This window comes from Zea mays, chromosome 1 (assembly GCF_902167145.1).
Source record: "Zea mays cultivar B73 chromosome 1, Zm-B73-REFERENCE-NAM-5.0, whole genome shotgun sequence".
NCBI classification, from domain to species: Eukaryota; Viridiplantae; Streptophyta; class Magnoliopsida; order Poales; family Poaceae; genus Zea; species Zea mays.
In genome coordinates this window covers 147,854,449-147,874,435 of record NC_050096.1, presented here as the reverse complement: position 1 = coordinate 147,874,435, position 19,987 = coordinate 147,854,449, and the positions used below count along the sequence as shown (strand labels likewise).

The following is a 19,987-nucleotide window of genomic DNA, read 5'->3' as shown; positions in this document are numbered from 1 at the left end:
TGGAGGAGGTGCAGCGTGTCCAGCTCTTCACAGGCGGCCCCTACCGCCGCTCAGCCACGCAGTATGCATCCACAATCCGCAGTCACTTCTGGCGGCAATGAGTTTGGCGCGCCAAGTGGAGCTGATGGAGCTTGAAAAGGGGCCCCCAGTCCCTGCCAGGGCCACACCGCGCGCTCTACTGCCCGTTCCGGCTCCCCGTCACCTGCCAGCGACCCCTAGCCCCTGGCCTTTCTAGCGCCACCAATAGCGGGTGCTGTGGCGGGGGTAGCCCCAGCTCGGGGCGAGGGCAGGCACCTGCCACCGGAAGAAATGGCGGAACGACGTCGTCAGGGGCTGTGCTTTAATTGCAATGAGAAGTATTCGCGTGGCCACAACCGATTTTGCAGGCGCATTTTCTTCATGGATGGCGTGGAGATCGAGGACACCAATGATATGGCCCAAGGCGCGGACGGCGATGCTCCCTGCTTCTCCCTGCAGGCCCTCGTCGGGGTGCTCGTGGCTGACACCATGCAAATCACAGTCGTGCTCGGTGCCGCCTCGCTGGTCGCCCTCCTCGACTCCGGTAGCACCCACAACTTCATCTAAGCGGCATGACGCACGGGACTACCACTTCACCAGCGGCCACGCCTCACCACCATGGTCGCCAACGGCGAGCGGGTCACCTGTGTTGGGGTTATCCGTGACGCCCCCTCACCGTCGAGGGCGCCCCGTTCCCGGCCGATCTCTTCGCCATGCCGCTGGCCGGGTACGACGTCGTCCTCGGCACACGGTGGCTGGGCGCGCTCGGGCCTATTGTATGGGACCTGGGCAGCCGTTGCATGACGTTCCACCTACACAGACGCCCGATCTGCTAGACCGGCGTCTCTGCATCCAGCCCGACCGCCATCAGCGTCATCATGGGGAGCGAGCCGCTCCTTGACGCGCTTATGGACTCCTTCGGTACCATCTTCACCGAGCCTACCGGTCTGCCACAGCAGCACGCCCATGACCACCGCATCACCCTCAAGCCGGGTGCGCAACCAGTGGCAGTCCGGCCATATCGGTATCTGGTGGCCCACAAAGACGAGCTGGAACGCCAGTGCGCCGCCATGATCGAGTAGGGGATCGTCTGTCGCAGCGACTCGCCGTTCTCGTCGCCGGTCCTCCTCATCAAGAAGGCCGACGGGTCTTGGTGCTTCTGCGTCGACTACCGCGCCCTCAACGCGCTCACAGTAAAGGATGCCTTCCCCATTCCAGTGGTTGATGAGTTGCTAGAGGAGCTCCATGGTGCACAGTACTTCTCCAAGCTAGACCTACGCTCCGGGTACCACCAAGTGCTCATGCGGCCGGAAGACGTCCATAAGACGGCTTTCCACACTCATGACAGGCTGTACGAGTTCTTGGTGAAGGCGTTCGGCCTCTGCAACTCACCGACAACGTTCCAGGCGCTCATGAACGATGTCCTCCGCCCCTTCCTCCGCCGATTCGTCCTTGTCTTCTTTGACGATATCCTCATATACAGCAAGACATGGGCGGATTACCTTCGTCACCTTCGTGCCGTGCTCGACGAGCTGTGTTGCCATCACCTCTTCGTCAAGCGCACAAAGTGTGAGTTCGCTGCCCCGTCCGTCGCCTACCTTGGCCACATGATCTCGGCAGCGGGCGTGGCCATGGACCCGGCTAAGGTTCAGGCCATCATCGACTGGCCAGCCCCTTGTTCGATCCGGGCGGTGCGCGGCTTCCTCGGCTTGGCGGGCTACTACCGCAAATTCGTGCACAACTACGACACGGTGGCGGGCCGAGTCGGCAACCTGGGAGGACTTCGACGACTTTCGCGCCCGGCACCCGGCGTTCCAGCTCGAGGATGAGCTGGTCTTCGAGGAAGGGAGAGATGTCATGTACGGCCGACCCTACGTCAGGCAACGACGTGCCCGGGATGTGCGGCGTGCGTGTGAGCGCGCCCAGGAGGCAACAACCGCCGGCTCTAGTTGATAGGATAGAAACTAGATAAGTTTGTTTCCATGCCTAGAATTAAGGATAGAAACTAGGTAAGTTTGTTTGCATGCCTAGAATTAAGGGTTGTTTGCATGCCTAGAATTAAGGGTTGTTTGCATGCCTAGAATTAGGGAGCAGTTAGCTCCATGCGGTTAGGCCTAGGGGCCTATATATTCCTGTAACTAGACCTGAGTTGGAATTAAGAAAGATCATTATCCTAATCTCTCTCTCTCAACTAAGCCGACGGCAGAGGGGCATAACCTCGCCGGAGAAGACGACGGACCGCGGCTACTATCTCCATAGCCGAGGGCCACCCACCCTAGACACTAAGGGTGCGTTTGGTTGTGGGACAGCCAGGACAGGGACGTCCCCTGGCGTCCTCTCTCCAAGGTTATTAAAACGATAAAACGTTGGAACGCTCATGGGTGAAATTTTGACTTTTAAACGCTCATGGGATAGCCAGGACAGGGACGTCCCCTGGCGTCCTCTCTGACTCTCTCGTCCCTCCAATTTTGAGGGATAACTGGAGACAACATTGGGATAGTCTTATCCCAACCCTTGACCTTGAACCAAACAACCTTATTTGAGGGATCGTCCCATCTCATCCCGTCCTGTCATTGCAACCAAACACACTCTAAGGCCCTTGACAAACCGAGAGAAGGGGATGAGTCAGTCTGGGAGCGACAAGGACGTCGTGAAGATAGAAAGGTCCCGAAAGAACCGATGCACCTACTGAAGTGATCGAGATGGTGGAATCATTGCCCACAACGATAGAGGGAGGTTGTGAGTGGTGTGGTGGATGGGAGTGGAATAACGAGCTAGTGGTTGGAGTGGTGTGGAAGGAGGCTCTGGAGTCGACCACCTAGTTAGTGGGAGAGGGTGGTGAGGTCACGAGGTGCGCGGAAAGGGCCAGGGGAGGTTCTCCGACAGGGCCACTAGGAAGGGAGGGGGACAACGTAGGCTCGATTGCCAGGGAGGCGATCGCAGCACGGAGGAAGGCAGTGGGTCGGAGCACGTGACAGCCGACCTGGGGGTGGAGCTCGACGCAGTCACGAAGAACAGGGTTCATGGACTGATCGAAGGACACGAAAATACTCCAGACAAGGTGGCCGTCGTGAAGGACACAACGACCACGGTGGGACTGGGCGGTGCCGAAGACACCGAGGGTGGTGGGATACCATAGGAAGTGCCGGGAGCGGCGGCGTACGGCGGAAGAGTAGCGGGAAAGGGGGTCAGGAAACCGGAAGCCGCAGGGGATACGTGCGAGGAAGGCTGCCTGGCGTGGGAAACAAAGGCGCGACCATGGAAGTGGAGCCGAGGGCGGGGGGGGGGTTGCGTCGACAAGCAGCAGGGAGGCATGACACAGGACAACGAGGTGGGGCGTGGTGTCGAGGAAGCTGTGCACGGGAGCGCCGCCAACAAGCTTCAGCAACAGAGGAGCATGACCGACACGTAGAGCTGAGGTCGAGCAGGGATGCTGGTGATGGCCACACACCACGATGAGGTCAGCCAATGCCTCCAGGCGAAGGGTGTCGACGACGTGGTGGTAGAGCTAGCCTCGGCGGCTTGGCGTTGACGAGCCACACGACGGCGTGGCGACCACAGATAGGGAAAAGGGCGCGACATGGAGGAAGCAAGCACACCTGGATACTGCGTTGATGGCAAGGACGACGTCCGTGGCTTGGGGGAGCACCGACTTGCAGCTGGGGACTGTGGAGAGGAGCGTGGCCGAAGACGACGCGTCCACGGTGGAGGAGCAGGGGCGCCAGGCTTCACGGTCGAGCGAGGGGATGAGCGCCTAGGAGCAAAGAGGGGCGCGCCATGGGGAATAACCGTGGAGGACTGGGCAAGTGCAGGGTAGGGGCTCGGCCGGAGGCAGGGCTCCACACCAGACCGAGCTGGGAGCGAGTGCGCGTGCAGAGCTGGGGGAGGAGCCACGACGACCATGGATGGGGCTCGGGTGAGCGACACGGACGGGGCGGCCACAACGACTAGGAGGTGATAGACGGGGAGAGGGTGGTGGTGGCCGCGGTGGTCACCTAGAGCCATCGCATGTGTTGGTTTTCGTAGCAGGAACGGTGGGCGCCAAATGTTGAGACCATCGTACACGTGGATAGGTGGCCCCAGACACTCAAGAACTAGAATAGCTTAGGTGCACGACAAGGCAACAAGTAGGGAACTATAGCGTCTTGTTATGTGTGTCCCATCCGTGTACAGAACAGGGGTATTTATAGGTAACCAGGAGGGTAGGTGTACCTAAGTACCATTATACCTCCAGTTACCTGCTACATTCCCGGAATATTCCCCACAGCGGGTTAATCTAGCTATACCCAAAAGTGTACCCCTCTTGTTAGGGTTGTGACTCCGTCGTCGAGGGGGTGGAGTCGAGCCTTCGTCCTTCGTGACGAAGGTCACTGCGAGCCCCGTCTTCTCTTGCGCCCTTCGCCGGGCTTTCTCTGGCAGTCCTTTGCTCGGCCTTTCTCAATGGCCGTGGTTGAAGACTTCGTCGCTGGCTCAGGGCGAAGTCCTCCATGGTAGCAGACCCTACGCCCAAACAAGGCCAACCATAGCCAAGTAAGCCAGATCGAGGACGGATTCGACCTTTGCTCCAACAACCCTAGACTAAGAGATTACACTAATACCCCGTTTGGACGTAGATATTCAAGACTAGAATTGAGAATTGGAATCAGGAATTCTGAATTCTGCTGTTTGGTTGACTAATGAATTTAGAGCTGGAATTAAAGCTCAATTCCTTGGAATTGGACTTTAACTAAAAAGTGCCTCTCACAATTCATAGCTAGGACTCTAGGTATTGGATGGAATTGCAATTCCAGATACACCCAAACAACAGATTTGTATTGAAACTCATTTCCAATACTAAACAGATTTAGTATTGGATCTAGTTCAATTCTAACATCTCCAATATCTACATCCAAACGGACCCTAATACACCTGACTTTTCTACCACAAAATGAAGGCCGTATAAATATCTGCCCATGTTCTATTATCTTCATATTATTGTCACTGAAAACTGAATATGAATGATGGTTGTTTGTGCTTCAACAGTATTCATAGAGAAAACTCTCGCTACAATAAATGTTAAAATCTAAAAAATTATTGATGAAAGTGTTATTGCTAGGGTCTTGGCCGCTTTGGGTTAAAAATGTTGCCAGCTGTTTTCTGATAGTAGTGATTTTTTTTTCTAAAGAAAACTAGAACAATCTAGTAGGAAATAGGCAACTTTGTGTATTAGGAAGGAAATAGGCACAAAAATTTACCTCGGGACTGGGTGTATTATTCACACCCTCAACCAACTGAACTAGACTCAACTTCCTTGATTGTAATTGTAATCAATTTTGATCACATTTTGAAGTTTTTTTTGTTTTGCAATAGACATATGTTACTTATATTAGCAATTGCTATTACTATGCTGCTTATGTTAACCTAATCTAGATTTACTTATTGTTTTTTCATGACCAAGGTGCATATCCTATACACGTTTTCTTGTGTGAGATTTACCTTTTCTAAACCTATCATGTCTTAAAGAATGAGTTCTTTTTCATTGTTGCAAAATGGAAACTCTACAGCATACACACGCTATTGTTTGAGACATAAGTTCTTTAAAGAAACATATTTAATAGCAATCTCTGCGAACAAGTTTTCATACAAGACCGAAGTCATATTATCTTAAGCTTCTAGGGATGAAAACGGGACGGGTATCCGGGACGGATATCGGATACGGGTATGAAAACGGGACAAATTTTCGGATACGGATACGGGTATTTTTTTTGACGGGACGGATACAGGTACTACCCGGATATTGAATCCCGGATACGAGTAGGATACGGAATCGCTAGCACCCGGTAAGTACCTGGGTATCCCGGGTCGGATACGGGTATCTGGTGGTCGGGTACCTGGACCGAAGTGATGCTGTGTTGTTGTCTGTGGGCTGTGCCTGTGCGCGTGGTGCCTGGTGCGGCCTGGCTGCCTGGGCCTGCTAGCGACTGTCTTGCTCCCTTCTGTTCTGAGCCTATTACGTTAATTTAGGAGAACGCCTGGGCCTACTGGTGGCCGTTTGGTAGTGGCTGACTCGCTGAGAGACATCGTGGTTGGCTTGGGCGATTGGTCGTGCATCCGTGAGAGGCATCATGCACAGCTCACGTGGCCTTTCTTATATTTGAGCTATCCTATATTTGATTATATATTTGTTAATTTATGTGATTGTTGTATTGTTGGACAATTAATATTATCAAGATAAACTACCCGACAACTATCCGGTATCTATCCGAGTAATATCCGTTATCCGTTTTTTACCCGCCCGGATTATTATCCGGTCCCGTCCTGTATCCGTCCCGAATTTTCACTACCCGTATCCGGTCCTGTATCCGAGAGAAATACATTAGGGTAGGATATGGGATGACCCTCTATCTGGCTGTATCCGTCCCGTTTTCATCCCTATAAGCTTCCATATATTTTCACTAGTTCATCAACATCTGAGTATCTGACCTTTGCTCATGTTGTCTTAATAATACATAACAATTTGCGCTGACTCTACCATATAACTTATTTCATTTTAAATATCTTGAAGGGACATTCAAAACCACATCAAATATTAAGTTGAGTATGTTAAAATGTCTAACTTCATTTCCATCCTTCATGACTTGAGACCTTGGAGCTCCTCCGTCAGGAAACTGCAAGTACATTTGTGAAACTCTGTGAGAAAAGGTGCAACTATATCCCTTGAAATAACATACCATAATTTTTAAGTTGTAACATACAATAATTATAAGTTTTTGCATGAACAGATTGTTCTACACAAAGAGAACAGAAACCTTGACTGTCAAACTACAGGAGCAACAGGTTTATCTTATTGTTTGTTTCCATGTTTACCTTTTTATGATCAATATTATTTGTCTCTTGAGAAAAATGACCCAACTGTAGATGCCATTGCCTAACAATCCCACATCGTTCATTTCGCAGGAATGGTTTAGTATGAAGAATAAGATTACTAGACAGGAGCCACATGTAAGCCTTTTGTTCACGTAAATAAATCAGTTTGCATTGTTTTCATGATTATTGTTTTTGTGTAGAAATCTAATTCAACTACTATTGACTAGTTAATTATTGTATTGTTGAAGTTTTTTGTGGACACAAATATAAATCAGAAAGCATATGGGTAATTTTTATATCATTTGTTAAGATGAGATAATACTCTAACAAGCTCACGGAATCAGAGATGGGGAAAGGACGAAATGAGTGGGTGTGTGGCGGTGTAAACATTAGCGTTGTAGTGACAACTGAGAACCAGCATTAATGGTGGCTTCAACAATAGGTCAGCTTGCTATATCTGCAGGAGCTCTATGCTTTTTCTTCTTTTAAAAATGCAGGAGATCTGCATATCTTTAAATATTAAGAGAAAAAAGGTTAAAAAAAACTTAGACCCGTGGGGTGTAAGGGGCATCGTATTAAGAAGACCTTCCCACGAGAAAACTCTTGATCCTTGCCTCATCCATACTCTGCGGCACCATAGTTCATTTGAGAGCGACTGTGACCAGGGCTAGGCCTTAGACTATGTTATGATGTGGGATATTGTTGGGATTAGGGTTACAGAGGTCGTACGAGTGGTAGGTTTGGGGTATAGGACTAGGACCCCGATGCTTGGATGCCGTTGGGTTGTTGGTGGTGAAGGAAGGAGAGAATGCGTATAATGTGTGGAATGTATTACATTGAGCCTCTAGAGAGAATATATAAGAGTACATGACTTGGAGGCAAGAAGCCTAACCTATAGATAAGGAAGGTTATCCTAGATATAAGGAAGATATCCTGGGATTACAATCAATCCTAAACCAACCATATCATGAGTTGCCTAATATACTCTAACATGCCTAATATACTCTAACATCCCCCCGCAGTCGTAGCGTTAGCAACACGAACGGAAATAATGGAGAATAATGGAGATATACCCCCACAGTCGGAACGCCGGTGCGAATGCTGCGACTAGAGTAGCCCATGCGGATGATAGCCCTTTGTGCCGATAATGTCGAGATAGCCAAGGGCGAGGCCGCGGAGTCGTCGTCGAAGTGCTGTGCGTAGGGTAGCCGTGGTCGAGGAAGCTGTCGAGGACGTCGTAGAAGACAAGTATTGGAATAATGGAAACCCTAGCCCTAGCAGGGGTTGGGAGATATATTTATAATAGGAATAGTTGGGCCTAGGCCGATTACTGAGGGACGAGAGGGTGAACCCTAATACATTTCTAACACACCCCCCGCAGTCACAACTCTATCCTGTACAGATGTTGAGACTGGATCGAAAGTCTAGGAATACACTCGTCGATAGCCCCTTGGTGAAGATGTCGACGAACTCCAGCGTGGTGGGGACGCTGAGAACACGAACGTCACCTACAGCGACACGCTCGCGGACGAAGTGCAGGTCGATCTACACATGTTTCGTGCGCTGATGTGAGGGGCTACGAGAACGTCGTTGAGGTAGAACGGTCCAGGGAGAACCGAGGCACCTACTGAGGTGACTGGAAGAGTGGATCCGTTGCCAACGACGATCGAGGTAGGGTGTGTGTGGAAGTGTTGGGATAGCAGGCACAACCAAATACACTGAGGTGGGCGTAGGAAGAGGCGGTGCCGTACAGGGCGAAATAGGGGGTGGGGTGGCTCACCGCCTTCGAGGGGAGGCGGTTGAGGAGGTGGGTGGCTGTGTGAAGGGCCTCGGCCCAGTAGCTGGCAGGAAGAGACGCCTAGAGGCCGGCGGGTGAGCCTCGTGCGTCATGGTGAGCTCCACCGACAAACCCAGCACCACCTCCGCTCCAGCCTATGGGGACATCTACCACACCACCATGGTCCCCGTTGGCTGGAGGCTGGGACGCCAACGCCCTCGCCGCCGCCTACAACACCATGGCGTTGGCTCCCCCATCCTCCGTCTGGGTCATCAGCTCCGATACCATATTGGAATAATGGAAACCCTAACCCTAGCAGGGGTTGTGAGATATATTTATAATAGGAATAGTTGGGCCTAGGCCCATTACAAAGGGACGAGAGGGTGAACCCTAATACATTTCTAACAACAAGACGCACAAGTCGCGGGTGTTGGTGCGGCGCGCGGGAAGGCCCGCAGCACGCCAGAGGATGCCGTGGTGACGGTGGCACTGAGAAGCAGCCGTAAACGAAGACACGGTGTGTCGAGGCAGATGAGGGTGTCGATGTCAGGGGCAACACGTCAAGTAGCCATGGATGATGCGTGTTCCAAGTTTGCCAAGCCTAGAAACGTGTTGTGGATGAATGCACGTGCCGGTGGTGCCAGTACCGGGCGTACTAGGTAGAGGGCCCCAACCATATGTGCCACCATCTCAAGGGACCAACAGAGAAGGCCTCCGCGACGGTTGTGGTGCAGCACAGCGAGAGTGCCGGTGACACACGGTTGTTAGAGCAGAGTAGATGAAGTAGTCGAGGACGAGACGATGATGTTGGTGACGAGGTTGTGCTGGACGAAGCGAAGAGGTAGGCGAGGCGACACATCGAGGTTTCTGGAGTCGGGGCGGCGAGAGCTAGGACACATAGGAAACAAGCCTCAATGGCGTCAGTGGAGCGCGATGGTGGTGTTTGTCGGCGAAGAACCCAATGACAAATGCGGTGCAGACCAGCGATGGTGGCTGGCATGCCTAGGATACGCGCAACACTAGCGCAAGGTGTTGAAGCAGCATGTAGGAGGACCCGCAACGCAGTACAATGGGTGTGCCGGCGCAGCTCGCATGTGTCGAACAACTTGCTCAAACCGTGCGCGGGAGACACGCAGCGACGAAGTCGACGACGATGTAGATCAGTAGATGCAACGACGTTGGTTGATGACAGACGATGACGCTGCTGCCTGAGGAGGCGACGCAGCAACGACCCTCTTGCTTGGCGAAGCATCGCACGATGGATGACAAACGTCTCGGGAGGATGGTTCGCCCGCGATCGGTTGATCAGGCCGACGACGTGCGAGTCGGAGACGACGATGGTGATGTTGATGGTGGAGCCTCCCGATCGGTGGTGGCGACGAGGAGCCGGCATAGATGGACGTGCAGACGAAGAGGCGTGACATAGGCAGGCGTTCCGGTTACGCTGCATGCCACGCTAGTTGCACTGTCGAAGAAGATGAAGAAGCCGGTGTTGTTGAAGTCGATGTCGAGGGCATGCGAGTCGACTAGCGGTGGGTGATGGAGACGCAAACCCGATCACTGACCGAGAAAACAAAAAAAGACGCAGCAGCAACAGATCTGGGGAATTCACCGGGGTACCGAGGCGCGTCCCCTACGGGCACACGGCCCGGCGGCGCGACCACGTGGATCCGGCTCGCTGGCGCAACCCCAGCCCAACAGTGCGGCGCACCCAGGCGAGGGTGCAGCGTCCCCGGCGTGGGCACGCAAGCCTGACACGTGGCTCCGGCGAGACCGGCCGACAGCAAGAGTCGGAGCCGCCACCATGGCGGCGCACGACCCAACCGACGGTGGGGATTCGACCCGGCCACAACCGTCACCACGATGGCATGTGGAGGTGCCGGATCCAGCCGATGCAGGTCGACGCAGGGCGATTCGAGCAGCGCTGACGGTGAGTTTTCTGATCTGCTGCTACTTCTACTTGACGCGATGACGACGTTGGGCACGACAGATCGGAGGGACCGGTCGTGTATCCTACGAGGGCGCTACCCCCGGCGGAGGATGATCTCCTCGGGGGCGGCGGTGGCAGTGGAAGACGCCTATTGGATCTAAAACCTAAACTCGTGATACCATGAAGGAAGGAGAGAATGCGTATAATGTGTGGGATGTATTGCATTGATGTACATGACTTCGAGGGCAAAAAGCCTATCCTAGAGATAAGGAAGGTTATCCTAGATATAAAGAAGATATCCCGATATTACAATCAATACTAAACCAACCATATCATGAGTTGCCTAATATTCTCTAACATGCCTAATATACTCTAACAGGTGGAGAAGGAGCGGTACTGTTCGCACGATGAATAGTAACCAGATGAACAATAGCCGCGATGAACAGTGTGCGATGGGGGAAGCACGAGCAAGATAATTGCCTGCTTGATTTCTTCCTTAACCAAAGGGGTACAATATATAGGTTGTGATAACAGCCCCTAACAATCTATTAACTTATCCAGGAGTTCCAAACTAATGTTTATCCATTTAAACAAACTAGCTAATGCTTATCCATGTAACAAACTAATTGATACTTATCCATCTAAACGAACTAACTGATTTTATTAGGGCTGTTGGGCTGCCAGTCATAACATCTCTCCTGACCTCCACAAACAGCTCGTCTTCGAGCTGGAAGGCAGGATTACGGGGGTGGGGGATCTTCCGCAGCAGCCACCCCGTCGCCATCGGCGGTCACCTCAAGGTAGAAGAGGTGTTGGCAGTGATGGCCTCGTACAAACGACTCGTTGTAGCACAGACCCTGGCGGCGTCTCACCGTCATCTCTGCTGGGGTGAGGCGCTTGAACGTTGGTGCTACCGGGGTGGAGGCAGCAGCCGCTGGCCCGGCCGACGATGCCGGTGTAGGGGATGGTGTAGCCAGTAGACACGTAGAGGGCGGAGGCGCGCAACTGTTCGAACCTTGGTGGCGGTGTTCGTATGCCCGGGCGAGGGCCATGGCTTGCTATAGGTCGTCGGGCGCGCACAGTTCGACGTCCACCTGTTGATGCCATGAAAGTCCGGCGGTGAAGAGTTGTGCTTGTTGGTGCAGTGGCAGCACGGGTTCCGTGTGGCACAAGAGAGCCAGGAATAAATCCTGGTAGTCCTCCACCGTGGAGCGAACGACAGGCTTACCACCTCGCCTAACGTCTTGCTACGCAGAGGAGGCCCAAAACGCTGCTGGCGCAACGCTTTGAAGCGCTCTGCCAGTGCAGTATGGCCTCGTCGCGCCATAGCATGATGGACTACTGCTGTGCCGAGCATGTGAGATAGTATGTGGCTATCCAAACTTTGTCCATCTCCGACGTCCCTTGATTGTAGAAGAAGATTTCACAGCGGGAGAACCAACCAATAGGATCTTCCGTGCCGTCGAAGGTGGGAAAGGGAAGGTTATGGTAGTGCGGGTTGCGAGGGTGCTACTGCGGGTTGGGGGGTATGCGATATGGTGGGGGTCGGGAAAGCCTGGGATTGGGGATGGGGATTGTGGGAAGGGAATTCGGTCGATTGGCAGGGGGACGGAAGGGTTGATTAGTGCTGTGGAGACAAGGGCAACGCTGGTTGATGGAACGGCGACGACGTGGGAGGCTGTGGTCGTAGGGGTGGTGGATGGAAGCATTGTTAGGGGCAGGGAGGGTGCCGCAGCGGGCACGGTGGGGATGCCCCCATTGCCAGGAAGGCCGTATGAGTAATCTTGCACAACAGAGGGGAAGACGTGGGACGACGATGAAGGATTGATCACGGACGAGGCCTACGCTAGCTGGACCTCGATCGCCCCCAACCGGGCGGTCATCGCTGATAGGTGGTTGATGATCAACGTCTGGGAATCCTGCACCTGTCGCTGGAACACCATGAAGGAATCCTGCACCTGTTCTTGCGTAACGGGATGGGGGAAGCACATGCAAGATAATTGTGATTCTTTCTTTAACCAAAGGGGTACGATATATAGACTGTGATAGCAGCCCCTAACAAACTAACCAACTCTATCTAGGAGTTCCAAACTAATGCTTATCCATTTAAACAAACTAGCTAATGCTTATCCATCTAAACAAACTAATTTATACTTATCCATCTAAATAAACTAACTGATTTCATTATGGCTGTTGGGCTGCCGGGCTGCCGGTCATAACAGATATACGAGGGGATTTTTTTATCCTCAACCTGAAATTCGCTTCCACTAGGAGTGGAACTCAGGACCTGATGAGTGTTACTCATTAGACCACCTAACCAACATATTTTATCCAATTATGAAAAGTACATTGGTGCCAATGTTAGTGTGAAACTACCATGACCAAGACATCCATTAATCTTCTTCTAGGGACTGGACAGTAAGCTGACTTCATTAATGTTTGATCCTTAAGTATGGGAGTTTTATTTCAATAATAAGATCTTGAGAATTGTAGCAAGAGGATGAGAGCAGTCTAAAGCTTTCAGTGAGTCACTGTGCTTCCTCCATCACCCACAGACGTGGCAGCTGCTGACACAGATCCATCTGAGTATCCTGTTTCAGATGTTGACGCTGTGTTGGCAACTCCGTCTAGAACATTAACTTCCTCCCTGTATGATGTGGCAGCAGCACACGCGGCTCCGTCGGAGGCTAATGCCTTAGACGTTGATGCTGAGTTGGCTGCTCCATCTGAGGAGGACATTTCAGCAACAACAAATGCTGCGTTGGCTGCTCCATCTGAGGACCCTTCAGCAACAACACAAGATTCTGTGGAGATTTGTGCTCAAGAGCAATTCATCAGCAAATTGTCAAACCAGATCACACGCATATTACCAATCCCAAAATCTGTGAGACGTCAGTCCTCTATCCCCCTGGCAGTTCCAAGACGCAGCCGACGTGTGGCGGGGGTTGGAGTTGAATTTAAAATTCAGGATTGGGGAAAAAGATCTAAGAAACAAGCTATGGTGGCTCTAAATATTATTGAGGACAATGAAGGATTCAGCCGTCAAGCTTTAGACGACTACGCCAAGCTCTTCAAGAATACTCTTTCTCGTAGTCATGTGCAGGCTCTTGCTGCCCTTTTTGGGTGGTCTGTCCCAGATAATTTAGAATATATAACTGGGACTGGGGATATTACCGCAGCAAGCTTATTTTAGCTGGCGATGTTGCTGCTATTGTTTGTCGATTTACCTCTCATTGTTTCTACATGGATCCGGAAAAAATAATTGTTTGGAATGTTAGAGGTCTTAATTCTCTAGCTTGACAGAATTCTGTCCGTGAGCTCCTCAATTGTTATGGAGCGGATATAATCTGTCTTCAAGAAACTAAGATGGCACAACCTTCTTCGCGTGTTCTCCTCTCTATGTTGGGGTCTGATTTTACCGGTTCATTGGCCCTGCCTTCTAATGGTTCGAGGGGTGGAATCCTTATTGCTTGGAGACGACACTTGGGGATAACTGGAGCTACCAGGACAGACATCCATAGTATTTCTGTGCAGTTTTGTTCAGTGGAGGGACACCAGTGGTGGCTTACTTGTGTGTATGGACCTCAATCTAATGAAGCCAAGATTGAATTTCTGCAAGAGCTGAGACATATTAGAGCAGCTTGTCAGGGCCCTTGGATGATTACTGGGGATTTCAATCTCATTTTGCATGCCGAGGATAAAAACAACTCTCATATTAATCGGGCTATGATGGGTCGATTCAAAAAATTGGTAGATGATCTCGCTCTTAAAGAAATTCCACTCCATGGGCGCAAGTTTACTTGGTCCAATCAGCAGAACCAGCCTACTCTTGTCAAACTTGATAGAGTCCTGTGCTCTATTGATTCGGAGGAGCTGTTTCCTGGTGCAGTGTTACAAAGTGCGGCTTCTGAAGATTCTGACCACTGTCCTTTATTATTGGGTTTCAAAGATTGCAAAGGTGTTAAAAGACGCTTCCACTTTGAATCATTCTGGACGAAAATTGAAGGGTTCCACGAAGTGGTGCACAGCGCCTGGAATTCGGTTCCTGTTGGCCACTGCCCCTTCTCCACTTTTGATTTAAAACTCAAAGGGACAGCCAAAGCCCTTCAAGGATGGAGCAGCAAGAAGGTGGGGCACATTGAGACTCAACTGCATCTTGCTAGAGATTTGATCCATCAACTTGAGATTGCGCAGGATGGTCGTATTCTGTCTGTGTTGGAAAGGTGGCTGCTAAGTAAATTGAAGAAGCTTGCTCTGGCTTTGGCCTCAACCAAACGTACCATTGCCCGCCTTAGATCAAGAATTTCTTGGCTCAAGGAAGGAGATGCAAATTCTAAGTTGTTCCATTCCTTTGCAAGGTACAGAAAGAAGAAAAACAGTGTATCCAAGCTTACTGTTGGAAATCAAGTCCTTACTGCTCATAGCGACATTGCTGCAGCAGTGGATCAGTTTTACTTTGATTTAATTGGGGCTAGTAAAGACAGAAATATTTCGATTAACCTTGAGGCTCTGGAAACTGCTGGCACTCCATTTCCAAATTTGATCGAGTTGGACAGCCCCATTACTGAGCATGAAGTGTGCAATGCTATAAATTCTCTGCCCTCTGATAAATCTCCTGGACCGGATGGATTTACTGGTAGATTTTACAAAATTTGCTGGTCCATTATTAAAGAGGATCTTATGGCTGCGGTGATTGCGATTTGGAACAGAAAATTTGATAATTTTCATAAGCTGAATTCTGCTTTTATCACTCTAATCCCAAAGAAAGATAATGCTGATCAAGTCAAAGATTTTAGACCTATCAGCCTTGTTCACAGCTTTGCAAAACTAATCACAAAGATATTGGCTTCTCGATTGGCTTCAAGGCTCAACGATTTGGTCTCTCCAAACCAAAATGCCTTCATTAAGGGTCGCTTTATCCAGGATAATTTCATGTTGGTTCAGCAGACGGCTAAATTACTTCATCAACAAAGGCATCCTTGCCTGATGCTCAAGCTGGATATTACTAAAGCTTTTGATTCGGTTTCCTGGCCCTTCCTTATTGAGGTCATGCAGAATCTAGGGTTTGGGCAGATCTGGAGAGATATCATTTCAGGGCTGCTTCTCACTTCCTCTACTCGAGTGTTAGTTAATGGTCATCCGGGAAGCATAATTTCTCATAGAAGAGGGCTGCGACAGGGGGATCCTCTTTCTCCGATGCTGTTTGTGCTTGTCATGGATGTGCTTGGTCAACTTGTCTCTAAAGCAGATGAGGAAGGTTTATTACAACCTCTTTCTACTAGGCAGCTTCAACACCGGGTTTCTCTTTATGCTGATGATGTGGTTCTTTTTATTAATCCCGTGGCAGAGGACATGACTATGATTTCAGACATCCTTCAGCTTTTTGGTGAGGCTTCTGGTTTATATAATAATAATCAGAAATCTAGTGTCTACCCCATCAGATGCCATGAAGACAATTTAGAGATTATTCAACAGTTTTGGCCCTGCAAGATATCTAGCTTTCCTTGCAAATACCTTGGGCTGCCCCTGTCGTTACATAAATTAAGAAGGGAGCAGGTGCAGCCCATTGTGGATAAAATAGCTAATCAACTACCTGGATGGAAAGCTGATTTGTTGACTAAAGCAGGAAGAAGCGTATTGGTGCAATCTGTTTTGACAGGGGTGCTGATTTATAGTGTTATGGCTGTAGACTTGCCTTCTACTACTTTGAAGGACATTGATAAAATTCGAAGAGGGTTCCTTTGGCGTGGTCGTAAAAATGCCATGGGTGGCCATTGTGCAGTGGCCTGGGGCAGTGTGTGCAGACCTCGAGAGCTTGGTGGACTGGGTATTTTCAGCATCACTGAACTGAGTTGGGCCCTTAAAATGCGTTGGGCTTGGCTGCAAAAAACTGAGCCAGGTCGGCCCTGGGCATCCCTGCCTTTGCATACCCCGAAAAAAATTCGAGAGTTTCTACAAGTAGCCTTGTATTCTGAGATTGGAAATGGAGCTTCTACCCTTTTCTGGAGTGATCGATGGTTGGATGGGCAGCGGATTGGAGATATCGCTCCCCGACTTATTGAGACCATTCCTATGAAGCTGATTAACAAAAGGACAGTTCAGGAGGCGATTGAGGATAATGGCTGGATTAATGATATTCCTGGGAGTTTATCTGTTGGTGCACTTGCAGACTTCCTACGTATTTGGGATTTGGTGGCACATGTTGATCTGGACCCCCATAAGGAGGACAAACATATTTTTCGGTTGGCTGCTAATGGCAAATATTCGACTAAAGCCGCTTATGAGGGGTTCTTCATTGGATCTGTGGAGTTTGAACCTTTTGAGCGGATTTGGAAAACTTGGGCTCCGCCCAAATGTCGATTCTTCTTGTGGCTGGTGGCTCATAAGAAATGTTGGACTGCAGATAGACTTGAGAAGCGGGGGCTGGATCATCCGGAAAAATGTCCTTTATGTGAGCAGGAAAGGGAGACAATTGACCATCTGCTTGTGAACTGTGTTTTCTCAAGAGAATGTTGGTTCCTCCTTCTAAGGCAATTCGGGTTGCAGGGTTTGGCCCCCCAACCAACGGATATTAATTTTATGGAGTGGTGGCATCAAACAAATGAAGCTATTCAGGGGTCCTTCAGAGATGGCCTAAACTCCCTCATTATGCTGGGCGCTTGGATTTTGTGGAATCTCTGGAACAGATGCATCTTTGATGGCCTTTCCCCTAATGTTGCTAATTTCCTAATCCATGTGGGGGATGAGCGCCGTCTGTGGGAGACTGCTGGGGCCAAGGGGTTGACATCCCTTGTTGCCTCCCTATCTCATGTAGCCTAGAGTTTTTATTGATGAGTCAGTCTATGCTAGTTTCGTTCAGGCCGCCGTAAGGCGTCAGTTGTACCCCGGTCTATTTTAGACCTTGTTTATTTCTTCCTTTAATATAATGATACGCAGCTCTCCTGCGTGTTCGAGAAAAAAAAAAGAGGAACATTGATAACTGAACTACTGAAGATCATGATGGTATTAGTTAAAACTATAAATTGACTCTGTAGACTTTGTTTTTACTCGTGTGAACTCCAACTTCAAATTGAACTTACTTTATTAGTTTCATGAGATCTTGAATGGAGTGTCAAATTTGGATTTGAAACTGCATATTATTCTTGATAGAACTCCCATCAAGAGAATTGGATCTCATCATTTGTTTGTTCAGGAACAGTGTTATACAAACAAGTGAATTTAGCATAGTGTCGTAAAATAGTCGTTTTACTGCAGTGCTCAAATTTTTTCATGTATCTCACTTCTAGACATATAGAGTCAAGACATGTAACAGAATTATAATACCTTGCACAGTCATATGCCAACATAAGGGCTATATTTTTTTGATCCTACACTGGTGCTATTTCCCAGCCAATCTTTGAGGATGATTGATGCCTTGCATAGATTGATCCCTAGCCTTTCTGAAACCACAGAAATGGCCAATTTAGGTTCACGGCAAAGAATGGAAGGAAAAAGTATCAAGTACCAGTATGTTTTGTCCACCAAATTCAGCCATTCCGTTTTGTTTTCCTGGTGGTACTTTCACAGTTGCAGTGGGAGTTCCAGAATTTCAGTAATGAAGCAGTTCCTAATTCAATGGTACCCTAGGGTCATGTGCAAACAAGTTGTATTTTCTAGTGCATCTTAACCCAGTGCTTGCATAGTTGCGTGAAACAGAATAATGTCGACACATAACATGTATATCTGTGAAGTCATTTCCATTTCCCAGTGGCTTGTAACATGAAGCAGTCAATGTTTAATAAGTGATGGAACATACGCATGCAGGTTGCCAAATCTCAGAGCAAGCAAAACTTCATTGAAGGTACAGGTTTCTCTGAAAACAGAAAAAATACTTAGCGTCTTTCCATGCCATTTCATGCCTGTGTTGTATTCATGTTGACATGCTTCCACATATGGGGAGTTTATTGCACAGGGTACATTAGCCATTTCATGTGTGACATATTTTATTATTGTTTACATTGTGTGTCTGTTAAACTAGTGATTCTGCTTTCTCCCCTCCTACCGAGGTCTATTGAAATCTACATAATCTTGCCTTTTCAGATGTATGGATACAAGATTATGCAAAACATAGATGAGTAGCTAGTCAAATCATCAAAACTGAATAATTTGTAATTTCGACTGGACTTGGATGTGGTGTTTACATGCAGGGGAGAAACATGTCATATTTAACTCAGAAGGGAGCCTGGATAAGTTTGTTAGTATTTACTCTCCTCCCTCCCTTCCCACAACTATGCTTTTCAGTTTTTAATCAAACAGGAAAGTGATGCTCAGAACAAGCCCGGGAAACTCTACACACAACTGGTGTCAGCTCAGCTCAAGATCCAAGACATCAAATCACAAAGATCAGCGCTTCTTTTAGAAATCAGCAGAGTATATCAATTAGGACCTAAGCTTCTTTATTATTATATGTACCTAGTGAGACTAACAGACATGAATATACTTTTGCAGATCAAGCAGATTCTGGAGCAAGAGAAAAACATAATTCCTGGTTTTCCCGTAATTTCATTGCTCATGTTTAAACATTGATCATGTTAAATTCTTCCTATATGCATTGTCATCTGGTCCTTGCAGGCTGCACTACAGCAGATGGATATGAAGTCATTGGAGGAGGAATACAAAGCTCTGCAAGGTGATAAATCGGGGGAAGTTGAGTACTTCCAGTCTCTTGATGAAACAATTAATGGGATGAAGGTACTTTGCTCGTGCTGTTCAGTTTGGATGCCACATCATGACTATACCATTAGGAATTATTCATTTTGCTTTTCTCATGGCCATACTTCGTGCAACTCTTAGCAATTTTAACATGTGAACTTCAATTCCTCCATTCAGGGGATTTTGGATCCTGTCAAATGCCAATGTGGACTGGAGTACAACTTAAAACTTGATGGTGAAGCCATGGATATAAGCTAAGCAAGAACGACCACATACGCAGATGCCCATCTCCACCAGATTTCGTGCATTTTAGATCTGTACAGTGTGAGAGATGGATTATTCTTTGGAAGGTACAGAATCTTCTCGCATGTATACGGGTGGATGCTTTGGGCAGAGCTTGACAGCGTCATCGCGAATAATATAGAATTCTGATGTTAGAACTATCTGGAGCTTGAACGGACTATACGGCCATAGTTTTGTTCAATAATTGTTTTTCCTTACGCTCAACCGCTTGTCCAGATTGCAGACATAAAAGATGCTCATGTTTTTTCTAATCACCAACTAGAGATGGCAATGGGTAAATACCCATCGGGATTACTACCCCATACCCATACCCATGACACAAAAATAACTCTATCGGGTCACCCATATACACTGGTGGGTATGGATTTACCTCCATACCCATACCCATGTGGGTATGGGTCACCCATCGGGTCACCCGTACC

General features: G+C 49.0%; 1 protein-coding gene across 6 annotated transcripts in view; it reads left to right on the top strand.

Moving 5' to 3' along the window:
* The window catches only part of LOC103639340 (putative ribonuclease H protein At1g65750), a 30,841-nt gene extending 11,072 nt beyond the window's left edge, over window positions 1-19,769 (top strand). Inside the window, exons 4-12 of one of the 6 annotated variants that reach the window (XR_004855330.1) lie at window positions 6,641-6,699; window positions 6,780-6,834; window positions 6,955-6,999; window positions 18,375-18,411; window positions 18,758-18,804; window positions 18,882-18,980; window positions 19,059-19,098; window positions 19,182-19,301; window positions 19,440-19,769. Coding sequence is in view for 4 of the 6 variants with exons in the window: in XM_008662112.4 (XP_008660334.1) it covers window positions 6,641-6,699; window positions 6,780-6,834; window positions 6,955-6,999; window positions 18,375-18,411; window positions 18,758-18,804; window positions 18,867-18,980; window positions 19,059-19,106; window positions 19,182-19,301; window positions 19,440-19,520 (606 nt within the window). In the remaining 2 variants the exon portion in view is untranslated. Of the gene's footprint in view, window positions 1-6,640; window positions 6,700-6,779; window positions 6,835-6,954; window positions 7,000-18,374; window positions 18,412-18,757; window positions 18,805-18,866; window positions 18,981-19,058; window positions 19,107-19,181; window positions 19,302-19,439 lie in introns of all 6 variants that reach the window. The other 5 variants (XR_559390.4, XM_008662119.3, XM_008662112.4 and 2 more) reach the window with 5 other exon arrangements.
* Window positions 19,770-19,987: the final 218 nt, after the last annotated feature.